General features: G+C 56.3%; 1 protein-coding gene across 4 annotated transcripts; it reads left to right on the forward strand.

Moving 5' to 3' along the window:
* Positions 1-4184: 4184 nt before the first annotated feature.
* On the forward strand, positions 4185-17395 carry MBD3 (methyl-CpG binding domain protein 3). 4 transcript variants are annotated; one of them, XM_063110964.1, is made up of 7 exons: positions 4185-4265; positions 7926-8085; positions 8510-8647; positions 9533-9623; positions 10007-10184; positions 12064-12263; positions 12558-13180. In XM_063110964.1, the coding sequence occupies exons 1-6, from the start codon at positions 4252-4254 to the stop codon at positions 12260-12262; spliced, it is 780 nt and encodes a 259-aa protein (XP_062967034.1). In that variant the 5' UTR covers positions 4185-4251; the 3' UTR covers position 12263; positions 12558-13180. The 4 variants fall into 4 exon arrangements, with proteins under 4 accessions (XP_062967034.1, XP_062967035.1, XP_062967033.1 ...); XM_063110965.1 differs by having other exon boundaries at positions 8549-8647; XM_063110963.1 differs by lacking the exon at positions 12558-13180 and adding an exon at positions 17018-17395 and having other exon boundaries at positions 4237-4361.
* The last annotated feature ends 322 nt before the right edge of the window (positions 17396-17717 follow it).

Genomic DNA, 17717 nt, shown 5'->3' on the forward strand with positions numbered 1-17717 from the left:
AATCACTTTAATGCTCTGGGGGTATTTTAACCATTAAAAAACTACATAAAAACATGTATGGAAGTGCCTGTTTCACTTTATTATTATTTTTGTTTGGCAGCTGGCCTGTATGGGGATCCAAACCCTTAACCTTGGTGTTCTGACACTGTGCTCTAAGCGACTGAGCCAGCCGGCCAGCCCAGGTGTATATCTTTCAGAGTGGAGCTAGGGCTGACCGGTTAGCTCAGTTGGTTAGAGCATGGTGTTGTGATGCCAAGGTCTAAGGGTTCAGATCCCTATACTGACCAGCCACACACAAACCCAGTCAGTCCAGAGCCAGCATCCCAACTTTTTGTTGCATGCCATGGGCTTGATGAAGTTGAGCCATTTGTAGAGTTTCTCAAAATATGGACTCGCCGACTATGTCTTTGTGTTGTCACTTACAATATCCCTGTATCCATGTTTCTTATAAGCTGAGTGGCTTTCAGGGACCCCTGTCATTGTCTGGGGATATCTGTGGTTGTCACAACTGGGGGTGTTCCTGGCATGGAGCTGGTGGAGGCCAAGGACACTGCTCAGCACCTGCAGTGACCAGCACAGCCCCGCACAGAAAGTGATCTGGCTCCAGTGTCAACAGTGCTGAAGGGGAGAGACACTGCTATGGGAAGTCTTTCAGAGTTTCTTCTTATGACACCCAGGGGCCCCTGTCCATGCCCTGGGGACAGCCCAGGCCCAAGTGAGGAGAGATCTACTAAGAAGCAGTGAAGTCCCAAGGGGCTGGACTCCAGAAGAGAAGGAGGGTGCACGTGGGGTGTGTTTTGGAAGGTGGTCAATTTCCTACGACCTAACACTTCAGGCCCATCAGGACCGTCACTGTAGAAAAACAGAACCCAGAAAATAGCAAGTGTCGGTGAGGACATGGAGAAATCAGAACCCTGTGTGCAGCTGGCGGGATTGTAAAACGGTGCAGCCACTGTGGAAAGCAGTCTGCTGGTTCCTCAAATGGTCACATATGGAGTTACTTTAAGATCCAGCAATTCCACTACTGGGGTATATGCCCAAAGAATGGAAAGCAGGGAGGGCTGGCCGGTTAGCTCAGCTGGTTAGAGCACAGCCTTGTAACAGCGGTTCGCATCCCCATACTGGCCAGCCTCCAAAAAAAAAGATGCTAAGAACTGAAAGCAGGAGCTCGAAGAGATACTTGAAAACCCATCTTCATAACAGTAGCCCACAAGTGGAAGCGACCCAAGTGTACATTGACAGGTGAATGGCAAACTGAACTGGTGTATCCTACCCCATAGAATATTCTTCAGCCATGAAAAGGAAGGAAATTCTGACACACGCTACAACGTGAATGAACGCTGAGGACATTGTGCTCAGTGACATAAGCCAGACACACAAGGGTTCTGTGTGTGATTCTGCTCACAGGAGGTCCCTAGACTCATCAGATCCACAGAGACAGAAAGCAGAATGGGGGGTGCCAGGGGCTGGGGAGGGGGACGGGGAGTGAGTGTCTCATGGGGACAGAGTTTCGGTTTGGGAAGATGAGAATGTTCTGGAGAAGGACGGTGGTGGTGGTGAATATATGTAATGCCATTAAACTCTTTACTTATAAAAATCCTGTGGCCCAGCCCTGAGTCTGCAGGTCAGTAGAAGGCTGACCCACCAGCAACGAAGGCTTCCCCTGCATGTCTCTGCACCATGCAGTCCTGGCATTTCAGTTCTGGAAGCCAAGGCATAAACTTCGGTGTGGTGGCTCCCAAAGCCCACATGAACCCAGAAGGTGACATGAGCCCACCTCGCTGGCAGGGTCCCAAGATTGCCTTATGTGCATTCAGTCACTGGACTCTCCTGTGAGTAGGAGCTGCCTATTCTCTTCATTAGTCGTTTATTCAATAATTCTATCAGCACGTACCCACGAATGTTTATTTTATTCTGCAGGGTATAAACCACTACTTTCATTTTGCTCAAATTGTCCTGTGTTTGGCCATTAGTAGCCCCTTCCAGTGGGTTCCTGTGCCTGTCTGATTGGTGTGTCCCCCATCATTTCTTTTAATTGAGCTAAAAATCCATATAACACAAAAGGAACCATTTTAGTTATTTTGATCTGGCCGCTGGGGTATGGGGATCCAAACCCTTGACTTTGGTGTTATCAGCATCACGCTGTAACCAAAACTAACCATTTCAAAGTGTACAATACAATATTTTATAATATTTTATAATATTTATAATATTTTGTATACTCGCAATGTTGTGCAACCATCACCTCTATCTAATTCCAGAACATTCTCACCACCCAAAGGACACTCTTTCCCCCTCCCCGGTCCCTGGGGCTTAAATCCACTTTCTGTCTCCGTGTATTGGCCTGTTTGGGACATTTCATGTAAATGGAATCACACATTACGTGGCCTTTTGTGTCTGGTGTCTGTCACTGAGCTTGACGTGTTCAAGGCTCATCCATGTTGTAGCATGTGTCAGAATTTCCTTTCATGGGTGAATATTCCAGTGTGTGGATGGATCACGTTGTTTATCCTTTTATCAGTTGATGGACATTTGGGTTGTTTCCACCTTTTGGCTATTGCGAATCATACTGCTGTGAAATTTGTGTACAAGTATTTGTTTGAGTCCCGGTTTTCAATTCCTTTAGGGAGATACCTAGGAGTGGAACTGCTGGGTCTCATGGTGAATCTGTTTAGCTTTTCAAGGAATTGCCGTGGTGTTTTCCTCAGCGGCTGCACCATCTCACATTCCCACCAGCTGCACACGAGAGTTCCAATTTCTCCACGTCCTTGCCAACACTTGTAATTTTGCACCTTATACTTTCTGGCACCACAAGATATTCTTGGTTAAACTTCCACTTACCCTGTCCGAGCCCTAGAATTGACCACTTAAAAGGCAAGTTTAAAAATAACTTCCCCTGCAGCCCTGCAGGTCTTTTTGCTGGCTGCTTCTCACCAGGTGCCACCACTAGTTCTGGGGTGCACCTGCCTGGCTTTGAGTCCACACCATAGACATTCCCCTCTCCGCACCAGCACCGGCCCCTGCACCCTCTCACTATGGGCCACTGGGTCTCGGGCCACCAACCAGCTACTGAGCTTCTCAGACTTAGCTGACTCCACAGAGATCCCCGTACTTGGGATGGGGAGAGAGAAACGGTCCACCCCACATTGGAAGTGTCCTGGGTGGGGGTCACTGGGAATACAGAGGAGGTGGGGTACGAGTCTCCCTCCCACCCATCATTCATCCACCCATCCATCCAGTTAAAATTTATTCAGGGCTTGTGTGGTCAGTGAAATAATGCCCCTCAAAGATGACTACGGCCTCATCCCTGGAACCTGTGGACATGTCACCTTGCAAGGCAAAAGGGACTTTGCAAAGGAATTGAAGACCTTGAGATGGGAATTATCCTGGATTATGTGGGTGAGCCCAACCTCAGCACAGTGGTCTCCAAGAGAACCTCCTCCAGCTGGAGGAAGGAGAGTCGTTCCGTTTCCTTCTCAGGGTCGCTCTGGTTGGTGTAGAGAAGGGGCTCTGGGGCTGAGGGACAGAGGGAGGTGGGCGATTCCCCCGGAACGTCCTGCAGCCCTCCCGGTGAGAGATGGTGGCTGGACTCCTGGATGTGGAGGGGTCAGAAAAGTGTTGGGTGGGACTTGGGACATGGAAGGGGTGCACCTACAAAACCCCCGGATTTGGACGCCTAGGAAGAGTTGGGGGACTGGGCAGCGGGAGGTCGAGTTCCGGGTTCAGTGGAAGGACGGCTGGGCGGGGACGTGGTGGGAGGGATCCCCGTCAATCTGAAGGCACCCTGCCCGCGCATGCGCACGCCCGGCAGGGGCCACCCGCCACCGCGGGAGACCCGAACCCCAGGCAGAGGTGAGAACACAACAGCCGGGGCCCCATCGCCCGGGCGCACGCCGGCCCGCACCGCGCAGGCTCACGACGCGCCGCCGCCGGCGCCGCCGCCGGCCCCGCCCCCTCACCACGCACTGATTGGCGCCGTGGCGGCGGGGCGGGGCCCGGCCCGCGGCTGCGCAGCACGGGGCCCCGCGCGGGCGGGTGGGCGGAGCGGGCCCCCCGAGCGGGGGCTGGCGAGCGCGGGGAGGGGGCCGAGAGGGCGGCAAAGCCGGCGCGCGCCCGGCTGGGGGCGGAGGGCGGGGGCCCGCGGGCGGAACAGCCGCGGCGAGTGGCGGCGGCGGAGGCAGCGGCGGCGGCGAGCGGGGGCCCGGGCGGCGGCGGCGGCGGGCCCGGAGGCGGGCCGAGGAGCTGGGCGCGATGGAGCGGAAGAGGTGGGAGTGTCCGGCGCTCCCGCAGGGCTGGGAGAGGGAAGAAGTGCCCAGAAGGTCGGGGCTGTCGGCCGGCCACAGGGATGTCTTTTACTATAGGTGAATGCGCGTGCCGGCCGGGCAGGGCCCCAACGGGCGCCTCCCAGCGGCCTCCGCGCGGCCTGGGCGCCCCGACCCCGGGCCGCGGCCCGGGTCCCGCGCGTGCGTCGTACGTGCGTCGTGCGTGCGTGCCCGCCCGCCCGCGCGGCCGTCCAGCGGCCCAGTGCGCGTGCGTGCCGGGCGCGTGGCCCAGTGCGCGTTCTCCTCTGCGGCCGCATGGCGCTGGGCTCGGCCTGGGCAGCGCGGCGGCGGAGGTCTTTGTTCAGGAGGCCGCGGGAAACGTGCGCGCCGGGCGAGGGGCGCCCGGCGGCGACCAGACGCTGCTGGGAGGCGGGGGGTGGGGGCTGGGCTCACCCTTTGGTCCCCGTGAGACGCAGAGGGATCTCGCCGGGCTGCTCCCGGGGCCGCGCGGAGCCTTCCGGGGGTGTCGGCGGAGGTTTCAGGGAGCAGGGCTCATTGGGGGGACCGGGAGGGCATGCTCGAGGGTGCAGATTCCCGGGATCACCCCGGTTGTGGGAATGAGCTCTCCAGCGTGGCTGAACCCCCGAGCTCCCTTTCTTTAAAGGCACTGCTCTCCCTCAAGTATCCCACTCTTGGGCACGTTTCAGGGCTTTCAGACCCCCGCGGGTCGTGTCCACTGTAGAGAGCTGAGACGCGCGACTTCCTGAGTCCAGTACGCGCTAGCTTTTGCGTTGATGTTAACTGGTGGTCGGAGGCTTTCGAGACCCCCCCTTCTCTAGTGTGGAAGAAGAGGCTGCTTTTGGCTTAGGAAAGGTGGCAGGGAACCTCCTCCGTGGAACAAAGAGTCGCCGGCCGGAAAGCCCAGCCCCAGACAGTCGGCCACCTGCTGTTTCTCGCGGGGCGGGGGGGGGGGGCTTTTCTCTCCGGCTGGCGAAAGGTGCTTTTGATTCTGAGCGAGCCTTGATTGCGCCCTCCCCTCCTCTTCAGTATCCCCTGGCGCCTGCAGTTCCTCGTGAAAGGAAATCTGGACACTTGCCGTGTGCCAAATGCCGGCCGGGAGTGTGCGGCCAATCCCCGGTCCCCGTCCTGCCCGCGCTTGCGAGCCTGGGTGTGAGGGTGTGTGGTTTGCATAGCCGCTGCCCACTTCGGTCCCCTATGGTTCCTTGCTGTTCCTGTTTTGGTTGCTAAAGTGAGCAGGGAAGGGATGGCTTGTGTTTAAAAAGGTAGGGACTGCTTCGGGTCAAGCTCAAGTTTTGACATCTGAAAACAGCAAGGGCAGAGTTCCCCAAATGTGTACCCTGTAATTTCAGGTATTGAAACAGTGGGGCTGCAAACAGTGTCTCTTAGGGACCCGTGTGCATTCCCCTTTGTTGCCCCCCTCTCCCATTTCATCCTCTTCCTGGGTCTTTAGAAAGCCCAACATCAGCTCAGTAAGGAGGCCTCAGGCCAGGATCCACCAGCGTGCGCTAATTCCAAGCACGTGTGTGCTCCCATCTTCTGTTTAGACCTAAAGGCTGCCGAAGTTCTGTGTCTACCTCTGTAGTACTTGGTTAATTTAACAAATGCCTGGGCAGCACCTGCTGGGCTTCAGGCACTGCCTGGGTCCTGGCCATGCAGCTTGGAGTGAGACCCAGGCCCTGCCCTTGTGGTGACAGCCAGGAAACCAGCCATCTCCCCGTAGGCCCAGAGGTGCAGGGAATCTGAGGGCAGATAACCAGGTGCCTGATTGAGACTGGGGAGATCCAGGAGGGCCTCTCCGAGAAGGCAACAGTGGGGCGGGGAGGCCCTGGGGAGACGAAGAGCTGGCTGCAGCTTAGGAGCTGACCCAAAGCCAGCTTGACCAGTGTCCTGAGGCTGTCCCCACCTGCCTAGTAGCGTCTCAGTTCCTCAGCCTTAGTGGGACTCCACTAAGGCCCCAGCCCCAAGCATGGCGGGGTCTGGCAGTGAGCTGGAGAGATGCGATTTCAGGTTTTCCGCTGCGGTGGGGGTGAAGCCGGACTCAGCCTAGAGCTGCCACCTGCAGGTCTGGCTCCCTGTCTGCACACTCCAGGGCAGCCTGGGAAAGCTCAGGCTGCAGCGCTCGGTTTTTTCTCTGTGTGGTTTTATTATATCTTTTTTTCATTCAATAAAATATTAGAGATATCTTGGTGTCAGTGCAGATACGCATAACCTTTTTAAAAAGTTGACACGTAGGGCTGGCTAGTTAGCTCTGTTGGTTAGTGTGGTGCTGATAACACCACGGTCCAGGGTTTGATCCAGCCAGCCACCAACCCCCCCTCAAAAAAAAAGTTGAGATGTAATTCACATTTCATAAAAGTTCTTTTAAAGTGTACAGTTCAGTGATTTTTTGAGTACATTCACAAGCTGCAACCCTCACCTCTAATTCCAGAACGTTCTCATCACCCCAAAGAGAAACCCCCTCCCCATTAGCAGTCATTCTACATTTCCTCCTTCCCCAGCCCCTGGCAACCAGTGATTCACCTTCTGTCTTCCATTTATTATTTTTTAACAACTTTATTGAAATATGGTTCACATACCATACAATTTGTTTAAAATGTGCAAGTTGGCTGGCTAGTAAACTCAGTTGGTTAGAGCATGGTACTGATAACACCAAGGTGTCCAGAGTTTGGTCCGTACCAGCCAGCTGCCAAAAATAAATAAGTGTACAAGTCCGTGGGTTTTTAGCATATCTACATATTCACAGATAAGTGCAGCAATCACCAGACTTAATTTTTATTACCCCAGAAAGAAACCCCAGACCCTTTTAACTACCACTGCCCTATGCTTCCACCCCCCACCTCCCAGCCCTAAGCAATCCCTTTTCCATGTTCTATGTCTTTCTACTTTGTCTCTGTCTATCCTTCTCTGTCCTCATTGTAAAAGGCAGAACAGCCAAGGGTGGAGGCAAGAGAACTGTTGGCAAGTGTTTTGTGGAGTCCCTCTTTGTGGCTACATTTGAAGCCTGAGTCCCGGCCTTGGGTCTCTTTCCGTTGCCCTGGGCATGTGGGCTCGGTCTTAACGTGAGCCAGGCCAGAGCGTGATTAGAAAAGTAAAGCGACCAGAGCAGTCCTCAGCGGCTCCAGAACCCCAGGCCGTGTGGGTTCTCTGCACTGTCCTGGTGGAGTGCCCTGGCCCAACCCTGACTTTGTGGACCACCGACTTTGCTCGGGAGACAGTTATCGTTCGTCAGGTAGATGCGTAGGCGTGGCATTACTGGCTCATACGGAAGCTCTCCGTCACCCCTTTGAGGAGCTGCCAGACTGCCTTCCCAGCTGTGGGGCTGTGTTGAGCCACGTACTAGTAGGAGTGCATGGTGTGGGCTCCGCCGCCACCCTATGGACGTTGTCCTCGTTTCGGGTAAGTTGCTGCGCTCGTCGGCGCGGCGACCCGAGGACAGAGCCTCGGCCCAGGGCTGTACCTGCACCTGCCACCAGCTGCCCCGCCAGGGCCCCCGGCCGCGCTGGACGTCGCGGCCCCGGCGCCCCGGCCACAAGAAGGCGGTGGGCCGCAAGCACCTGCTCCCTCCCCGGGGCTCCCACCTCGAGCGCGAGGCGCCGCGCCCCGCGGAAGGTTCTGAAAGCGTGACCCCGCCTCTGCCCGCAGCCCGAGCGGGAAGAAGTTCCGCAGCAAGCCGCAGCTGGCGCGCTATCTGGGCGGCTCCATGGACCTGAGCACCTTCGACTTTCGCACGGGCAAGATGCTGCTGAGCAAGATGAACAAGAGCCGCCAGCGCGTGCGCTACGACTCCTCCAACCAGGTCAAGGTGAGCGCGGGCGGGGCCGTGACGTCAGCGCATGCCTGGGTGACGTCACACGTGTGGGTGGACGTGACGTCATGCGGGCGGCTGGGGCGGGCAGGAGTGACCTCAGTGTGCGCGCCGGCGGCCGTGACGTCATGTGGGCGACGCGCGCTTGGAGCCCGCGCTTTCGAAGGGGAGCATGGCGAGGTCGCGGCCCGTGAGGCTCCTGGAGCAGGGCGCGCCCGGCCTGCGGGAGCGCCCGCCGCCCCCCGCCACGGCCTCGTGGGCGCTGGGGGGCTCGGGGGGTGCCGGGGGCCGCCGGCCCAGCTCCCCCAGGCCCGTCCTGTCCGACCCAGTGCCGCGAACCCTGGCCGCACCTCCTCGGGGGCCCGCGCGTCTCCCCGGGCCGGGCGCGGCCGGGCCGGGTGTCAGCGCTTGGTCTCTGCAGGGCAAGCCCGACCTGAACACGGCGCTCCCCGTCAGGCAGACGGCGTCCATCTTCAAGCAGCCCGTGACCAAGATCACCAACCACCCCAGCAACAAGGTCAAGAGCGACCCTCAGAAGGCCGTGGACCAGCCCCGGCAGGTGAGCCCGGGCGCGTTGGCTGCCTGAGGAGGCGCTGGAGGGCCCATTCCACAGCGGGGTTCACCCTTCAGAGCCCGCGTCCCCATCCTAAAAGGAAGCGCGTCGTCTTCAGCCCGAGCGTCCCGCTTCACTCCCGCATGGAGCCCTTCACCGCAGACACCAGCTCTGTGGGAGGCTGGAGCAGAGTGTCACCCTGCCCACCGCCTGGAGCCCCCTGCGGGGACGGGCCCGTGGGCGTCTTCGGACCCGCTGTTTTCTTGAATCCGTTCAGTTTTACGGGGAGATGTTTTAAATGAGGCGGTACAGTCCTCCCTCAGTACCGCGGGGGATGGGTTCCACGACCCCCTGCTGATACCAAAATCCGCAGATGCCCAAGTCCTTGATATAGAACAGGAAGTACTTGGATGTAACCTGCGCACATCCTTCTGTAAGCTTTAAGTTATTTTTAGATTACTTATAAGGTATAACGTGATGTTAATGATGTGTATGTTGTTGATTTACTGTATTGCTTTCTTACTTGCCATATTTTTTATTGGTGTTTTTTCTTCAAATACTTTTGATCTGTGGTTGGTGGAATCCATGGATGCAAAACCCACGGATACTAAGGGCCAACTGTACATATGTGGTTTTATAACCTTTTTTTTAAAAAACTGAGAACCATTGGTGTTTTACATGCTTTTCACTGACTACCTGGGTGTGTGGTGGGCGCTGAGCAGGAGGTCCACCTGGGGTAAGGGAGAGAGGAGATTGGGGGGGCGCATGTAGGGGGAGGAGGTCACACGGTCACCCCAACCCTGCAAGGACCCTGAGTGCAGGCATGCAGTAGAAGGTGAGGGGATTTGAGTCCCTGGCTGTCCTCGTCAATGTCTGTGTATTTCCTCCCAGCTCTTCTGGGAGAAGAAGCTGAGTGGCTTGAATGCCTTCGACATTGCTGAGGAGCTTGTCAAGACCATGGACCTCCCCAAGGGCCTGCAAGGTGACCCAGGCGCCCTGGAGGGGAGGGGCTGAGGTGGAAGCGATAAATATTCATGCTGTGGGCCCTGAGGGCAATTGTGCCTGGACCTGGGGAGGGGGAGGTGCTTCCCTGGCCAAACCCTTCTGACTTGACCTTGGAGATACCCTGGCTGGACCACCTGCCCGTGCAGAGTAGGCACAGGGAGGTGTTTTGACCAGCAGGATTTACAACTTTACCATTAGGGATCATACATGCCCACCTCACACACCCCACAGGGAGGGAAGAAGGCAGAACATCTGGTGGGGGCATTTCCTGGGGTCCCTCAGCCTGGAGAGGGGCGTGATTCAGCATTGCCATTGCCCAGTGGTGACTGCCCTGCCCGGCCATCTCTCCTGCCCTGGTAGGGGTGGGGCCGGGCTGCACAGATGAAACGCTGCTGTCGGCTATCGCCAGTGCCCTGCACACCAGCACCATGCCCATCACAGGGCAGCTCTCGGCCGCCGTGGAGAAGAACCCAGGCGTGTGGCTGAACACGGCGCAGCCCCTGTGCAAGGCCTTCATGGTGACCGATGAGGACATCAGGTAGTCACGCACCCTCCTCGTCCCTCCATCCGCCCCATCTCTCGGGGTTGTGGGCCAGTGTCTGTGAGCACCTGCGTACTCTTTCATCTCCTCTCGACTAACGTGTTTCTGCTGACACTGCTGGGGTTTTGAAACAAATAGCTGTGGTGAGCTAGAGGTTGTTAAAGAGAGCATTAACCATTTCACTCAAGTCCTTGGTTTAGGACAAGCCGGGCAGGTGCCTATTCAAGGGATTATAGGATGTCTTTGCTCTTGAGGAGTATCCTTGGAAAGAGAAGGAAGGAACACTTTTCAGCCAGTGTTGACTGGCATGTGTTGTGTGTGGGGCTCTGTGCAGGGCCCTGGGGTTTTGGGGAGAGATCACACCAGCCCCCTGCCCTCAGGTGCCAGCCAGGGTGCAGTGAGGAGTGACAGCCTGTGGAGCCCTCAGAGCCACAGGGACCGTAGGTGCCACACAACAGGAAACAGCCAGGGCAGACGCTAAGTAGTCAAGGTGCCGGGTCACCAGGAGCCCCGGATTCTGGGCCTCAGGGTTTGGGCTGGAGCCGTGGGTGACAGGCCCTCGGGAGGGGTTTCAGGGCAGGGCAGAACCAGGGTGCAGGGTGGATGCTGTGGCCAGGAGGTGGCCATCTGCTGGGACTTTCTGTAAAAGCCTCCTGGTAGAGAGGTGATTTTGAACTCATCTTGGAGACTGTGGCGTGTGCAGGAAGCATTTATGAGTGCCGGGGAGGAGAAAACACACGTTTGAAATCTAAATGCACAGTTCAGGTCAAAAGAAGGGAAGGGAGCTCTCCAGGGGTCCAGAGCAAAGGAGGAACCAAAACCTGGCGCAGTCGCATCTGGACTGGGGGGAGGGGGCTCAGGCTTTGTGTCTCAGTGACTGGAGATTTAAAAGCCACATGGGTATGAGAGAGGAGATCTTGTACTCTCATGCAAGGTAAGGAGATGGAACTAAAACCACCCTTCACCCCCACGCATACACAGTAGGGGGTCCCAGAGGGTCTTGTCCTGAATGGACAGTGAATATGCCCAGAATGTTCCTGTCTGCTGTGACTGGTGAGGGCAGGGAGGTCAGGGGAGCCTCCCCAGACCATGGCATGGGCCCCTTCATTTGAGTTTAAGGTTAATTTACACTTTCCGTACAGTCTGGGAACTCCTCCAAAATAAAGACTCACAGAATAGAAGGAATTGAAAGACTAAGGAAAGAATAAGACTGTTAAAAAAGACTAGAAAGATACTTAAAAGCTCAGCAAAACCTCTACAGATAAAAGTCATGGAAGTTAATAACTTAGTTCACATCAAGGTCAAGGGTTTGGATCCCCCTTACCGGCCAGCTACCGAAAAAAACTCAGTTACAGGCCAAGCCATAGGTTTGGTCCTAGCTGGAGAGAGCGCGAGAGGCTGGTGCTGGCGTGGAGTGAGTCAGCCTGGCTGGGCGGTAGAGAGGGCAGAGCTGTAGAGAACGGGAGGAGAGAAGGGGCCCCACAGGGAGGGGCTGGGCCCGCCTGCACCAGAGGGGGAGGTTGGGTTGGCTTTGTGACACATGAGTTGGCGCCAGCTTCTTAGCCACATGAGGGTCATCGCCTAGAGTTCTCCAGCTACATAAGCTTATTGGGAGTTAGGAGGCACTTCTGGCCGGATGTGATGGGTTCAACACGGAGGTGTCTTTTTCTTTCCCAACCCCCCTAAGCGGTAGGAAGAGGAAGCTCACCTCGCTGCTGTAGAGTGGGGGAAGAGACCAAAGTGGCCAGGCGTGGGCCCCAGGGTGACCGAACTGCCTCTTCCCCCTTGTCCCCTGTGGCCCACGCTCTCCTGGCTTCTTGCCCTCCATTTGCCCTGACACTGAATGTCCCTGGCCAGTACGTATGTGTGTCCCCAGGAAGCAGGAGGAGCTGGTGCAGCAGGTGCGAAAGCGGTTGGAGGAGGCGCTGATGGCAGACATGCTGGCCCACGTGGAGGAGCTGGCCCGCGACGGTGAGGCGCCGCTGGACAAGGCCTGTGCCGAGGACGACGACGATGAGGACGAAGAGGACGAGGAGGAGGAGCCTGACCAGGACCAGGAAATGGAGCATGTCTAAGGCAGGTGCTACCCGGTGGAGGGGGCCAGGCGGACCTGGTTGGGAGAGGGGCCACAGCATGTATCAGGCAGGGCCTGTAGTGGGGAGACAGGCCTGGAGTCATTGGAAGTGGCGTCCCCTTTGCCTGGGTGTGCCGGTGGCAGCTGGGACAAGGGGTCACCTCCCAGAAGCCCCTGAGCACCGCTGTGAGAGTTTCTTGTCTCCAGTAAGAGCCCAGGCACCCACTTGGAGGAGGCGGAGAGCTTGGTCACACCTCTAGCTGGGTCTCTGACCTCCTTTCCTTGTCCTTTTCCAGTGGTCTTGCCGAGAGCCCAGTACGACGGGGCCACCAGCTCACCTGTGTACGAGCCGCCTATAGACTCGGCCCTCGGCCATGCTTGGGACCAGGCTTGGTGGCCAGGCCCAGCAGGAAGGCAGGCAGCTCCTCCTCGCTCCTTCCCAGGCGTGTCCCCTCCTCCCCTGGGCCTCAAGGGGCATGGCTGGAGGATGGCCCCCACCCGAAGGACCCTCTGCTCCTCGCTGAAGGGCCCGGGTTCCAGGAGTGCCAGTTGCTCTTGGGCCCTGCTTGGCAGGAGGCCCCTCCTGGGCTGTGGCTCCACACATGGATTTGGGCCCAGGCGGTGCCCCCCGACCTTGCAGCCAGTTGCCTCCCTGTGGCCACTCTCTGACCTCCTGGAGACAGGAGAGCGCCAAGGAGCCAGGGGCCGCCTGTGAGGTCTTTACAATTGCTGTGTTTCCACGAGGCTGGAGACGTATTTTTGAAACACAATCTTGCCCCTCACCTGTGTGGTGTGAGGGACGTTATTCTGGGGCCAGAATGTCAGCCCTCCTGAAGCGGCGCAGGACGGCCCCGAGTGAGTGCTTCCGAACGGCTCACTCAGGATGTCCCTGTCCTTCAATAAACCCGTGACACAAACACACTGTCGCCCGCTGTGTGTGCTGCACGTGCAGGTGAGCCCTGCTGTCTCCTCTGGAAACCAGACTGTCACTCTCGCCAGCCCCGGAGGCACAAGCCTTGGACAGGAGTCCCTGCCCTGCTTGGAAGCCTCGGCACAGAGAACTGGGGCCCAGTGTGCGGCCAAGAGCCCAGGCTCCTTAGTGTCCCCCTCTGTCTAGCAGGGTGGAGAGCCTGCTTTCACGGGGGCGTTGGTGCCCTCTTGATAATTGGTGCCGTGAGCCATGGGGACAGGGCTGTGGTTCCTGGACATGCTATCTCAAGGTGTGTTTTATAGGCGGAGGTCTATTTGTCCCCATAGTGGGCTCTGGAGGGGCTCTGGCACCAAGGTCATCAGAAACATCGTGTAACCTAACTCTCCTCCCCCTACCTGTGCCTGGGCACTTCTGTGCCTGCCCCACCGTATGTCCTGAGTGGCCTCTGGACCGACATCGTCCCTGGCTCCCAGGTCTGCCCCTGGGTGGGGGAGGGGCCCGTCAAGCCCTTGGCTCTGCCTGCCTCTTGCCTCGGCCTTATGCCCACAGAAGGGGTCGGTCCTGTTGGCCCTTCCTTCCCGCCCCCATCCCTGCCCCTGACCAGGATCCGACCGCTGCATGTGGCTCTGTGTGCAGAGCCGCTGGCGCGTTCCTGATCCACCTGCGTGGCTACTTTTTGCTCTCCCTGCCTGGTGAGGGCTGCAGGGGTTGGAGGTGACAGAAGGGTGGCCTCTGATGAGGTCACCAGTATCTGCAGCTTCCCTTCCTCCCCCAAGGACCCTCGCCTGGGATGTTGAGCGATGGCTTTCCTTTTTTTCCAAGTCAAGTCAAAGCACAACTCCCTGGAGGACGGAGGCTGGTGGTGCGTGGCGGGGCAGGGTGGCCCCATGTGGTGGCTGGCCAGGCTGGGGTGCTGGGGCCACGCAGGAGGTTGGCCTTTCTTCTTGGAGGCCAAGGCTGCTGAGGGACCTCCAAGTGGGCAAAGTGTTTCCTGGGGTCGGTTGTATGTGAGAATGGCCCAGCGCCCCCTCACAGTGACCTCTCTGTTTGGCCTGGGATCCCTGGGGTGCTGCCTGTAGTTAGGCCGCGGCCTCTGCTCTGCCCAGCTTGGTGGTAGGGGGTGAGGGACATGGGACAGTGGTGTGTCCTGTACCCATGACTGAATAAAGCCGCCTCAGGAGAATGTGGTTTGGAACCGAGTGTTAAATTCTGAAGACCGTGGGTTTTGAAGCTTCTAGGGCTGCAGCCTGTCAGGCCAGCAGCACCAAGTGACCCCAGGGTTAGGTTCTTAGACTTCAGTGCCTGCGTCTGTGATAAGAGGGAATAGTTGGTGATGAAGTGGGGTCCTCTGGCCTTGGGGACATTCAGGACCCAGTGATGTTGGTGTAAGAAGCTGGGTGTGTAGGTTTTAGAAAAGGAGGTGCATCGGGTCACCTGTGGGGGGCTGCGGCCCCTGGAGCCCCAGGCATTGTCATTCCTTGGCCTGGGGTCACAGGTCACAGCCACTCTGCTGCCCATAGTGAGGACAGATGGGTGTGAGATCAGACCCACCCCCATCCTGCCCCAGGTTAAGTGAAACAGGAGGGTGAAGTTGCTTTACCTCCACCTTCAGTTTGAATGACCACCCGCCCCTCACCTGCTTGGCCACCTCTGGATGTGCTGCCTGGCCCCCGGGGGTCTTCTGTCCCCGTCCTCCAGCTGTGTCAAGGCCTTCTCTCTCCTCACCTGTCCCGTATGGGGGTCTCTGGCTCCCTCTGGATGTCTCTCCAGCTAGCCTCCTGCTGCTAAGAGGCCCTGATCACTCACTCGCACTTCAGGAGCTCAGCAGGTTTCTGCGGCGTGGGCTGAGGTACAGGCCTGTGTGCTGAGTGTGGCGGGAGACTGAAGAGACCCCTCCCGTCATAGGCCCCCTGTACCAAAGCCCATTCTCACACTGAACTGCTGCCACCTTTCCAAGGTCGAGGGTCCCTTCTGAATTCTTTCCTCTCTCCCCAAGACCTCAAGGACCCCAACAGGCCCAGGCTAAGTGGACTGGTGACAGAAGTGACCTGCTATGGAAAGAAGTGGGTCCTAGGCATGGGTGGAGCCTCAGGGGTTGGGCTGCTGTTAAATTCCCTGCCCTGGAAAGGTCTCCTGGACCCTTAGGCCAAACCCCGTGTGCCCTGACTACAGTCTGCCTGGCTGTGATGCCCTGGAACCAGACCTAGCCAGGTGGGGGATAAGGATGGGAGGGTCTCGCCTCCCAGCCTGCTGCTTGGCTATGCTGGCAGGTCAGGCTCCCAGGACTCCAAACACTCAGCTCAGGGGCATCTGAGACAGACCGTGAGGCACCCAGTACCCCCTGGTACCCCCATAACCAAGCCCAATGCTCTGGCCTCTGCTATCCCTGTGGCCCCAGCCCCAGGTAGGCAGGAGCAGCTTTCTGAATACCCCACACCCTCACTGCCCTCCAACCCCCTGCAAATGCCTCTTTACCCATATGAACCTCCTGCAGCTGTTATAAACGTCACCTGGGAAGTTCTACTGGATAGTGCTATTCTAGAACAGGGACTCTGAGCCTTCAGCCGGAGGGGGTGGTTGAACATCCCCTGTAAGATCCTATAAAATTTGGTCAAGATTCAAGGGGCTCAAACAGCAGAAACAACCCAAATGTCCATCCACACAGTGGAACCTCACTCAGCCATGAAAAGGAACGAGGCTCTGACACATGCTACCATGTGGATGCACCTTGAAAACGTCACACTCAGTGACAGATGCCAGACAAAAAAGGCCACACTGTGGTTCCATTTACATGAAATGTCCAGAACAGGCCAATCCAGACAGAAAGTGGATTCGTGGTTGCTGGGGGCTGGGGGAGAGGATTGCTTTTTGGGGTGATTGCATGTTCTAAAATTGATAGTGATGGTTGCACAACTCAAAATTATTAAAAACCACTGAACTGTCTACTTTAAAAGGGTGAATTCTGATGTGGGTCAATTATATACATAAAAATTAAGAAAAAAAAGGGTTCCAGGGGCGCAGGGAACCTGAAGCCTGTCCACAGATCAAAGCCCTAGAGGTGCTGGAGACCAGCTCAGAGGGAGAATGGGGGGTCCCCAAGTGGCCAGGGGCCAGAACAGCAGACACCCACGGAGGCCCGCCTCAGAGCTCAGGGCGCAGTATGAGCACACAGACACCTGGCCGTGAACTTTTTAAAAAAGGCAAAAATCAATTTGGACTGAGCACAAGAAGCTTGGCACAAGAGAGCACAGAGTGCTTCCATTTACATGAAGATCAAGGAGGCGAAACTCCCCTAATGAGAGGTGGGACCACACCTGCCTCCCTGGACACCGCCAGGCCCATCAGAGAGGACAGAAACTTTTTAATTTTGGTAGAGACTATAAACCACAAAACTGCCTTCCCTGCTTGGGTTTAATTTTCAGTCTTCTCTAGTTACCAAACTAATATGTTTTGGTGTCTGTTCGTTTGGGGGTGAGTTCAAATTCACTGTCGTGAAGGGTTTTGTTTTGCTTATTTTTTTTGAGATGTAATTTACATGCAGTAAAATGCTCCTGTTTTCACGGTCCTGTCTTAACTTTCCTCGTGACAGTATTTCCCCAACACATTTTTTAAAACTAAATAATACGTGCATATAGTTCATTATTATTAAAGTCCTCATGATGGAAAATAGCCATGCCCAACTCCAGCCACGCCCCCACCGAGCCCATTCTCCACAGATGATCCCCTTTCAACAGTTTTTGTGGCTTTCTCTGCCATTTTCCTCCATGTCTCTAAAACTGCTTACACTGCTTTTTCTTTTTCCCCCTTCTTTCTCTACCTCTCCAGCCTCCAGTGGCCACGAATCCACTTTCTGTTTCTCTGGATTGGCCTGCTCTGGATGTTTCATGTAAGTGGAATCACACACTATGTGGCCTTTTGTGTCTGGCGTCTGTCACTGAGCATGACGTGTTCAAGATCCATCCACGTGGTAGCATGTGTCAGAGCCTCGTTCCTTTTCATGGCTGAGTGACGTTTCAGTGTGTGGATGGACCGCATTGGGATTGTCCATTCATCCGTCGATGGACACTTAGGCTGTTTCCACCTTTTGGCTGTTGGGAATCACACTGCTGTGAACATCTGTGTATAAGTACTTGTTTGAGTCCCTGGTTTCAATTCTTTTTTTTTTTTTTTTTTTTAACATGCTCAAGGAACATTATCAGTTAACAGTCTGCTTGGTTCACAGTGGGAATCCTGGTTATTTTGAAATGTTATTGTAAACTCCAAGTGTCCATAACCACAAGTTCAGAACCATTGATCTAGCAACTTGCTGTCCGCATAATAATGTGGGGTGCTCATGGCTTCACTTTGTGAAACGGGTGCTTATGTCAATTTGCATAGTGTTACAGAGCTTAATTGTTTAAGTAGTCAGGTCTTTGGTCCAATGAAGGAATCCCTTCCACAGTATCCCCAACAAGTGGCCATCAGCTTGGAGTCTACCCTTGGCAATTAAAGCAGGCCTTCCCAAGAAGCTGATAGAGAGAGCGGG

This window comes from Cynocephalus volans, chromosome 10, assembly GCF_027409185.1.
Source record: "Cynocephalus volans isolate mCynVol1 chromosome 10, mCynVol1.pri, whole genome shotgun sequence".
Lineage (NCBI taxonomy): Eukaryota > Metazoa > Chordata > Mammalia > Dermoptera > Cynocephalidae > Cynocephalus > Cynocephalus volans.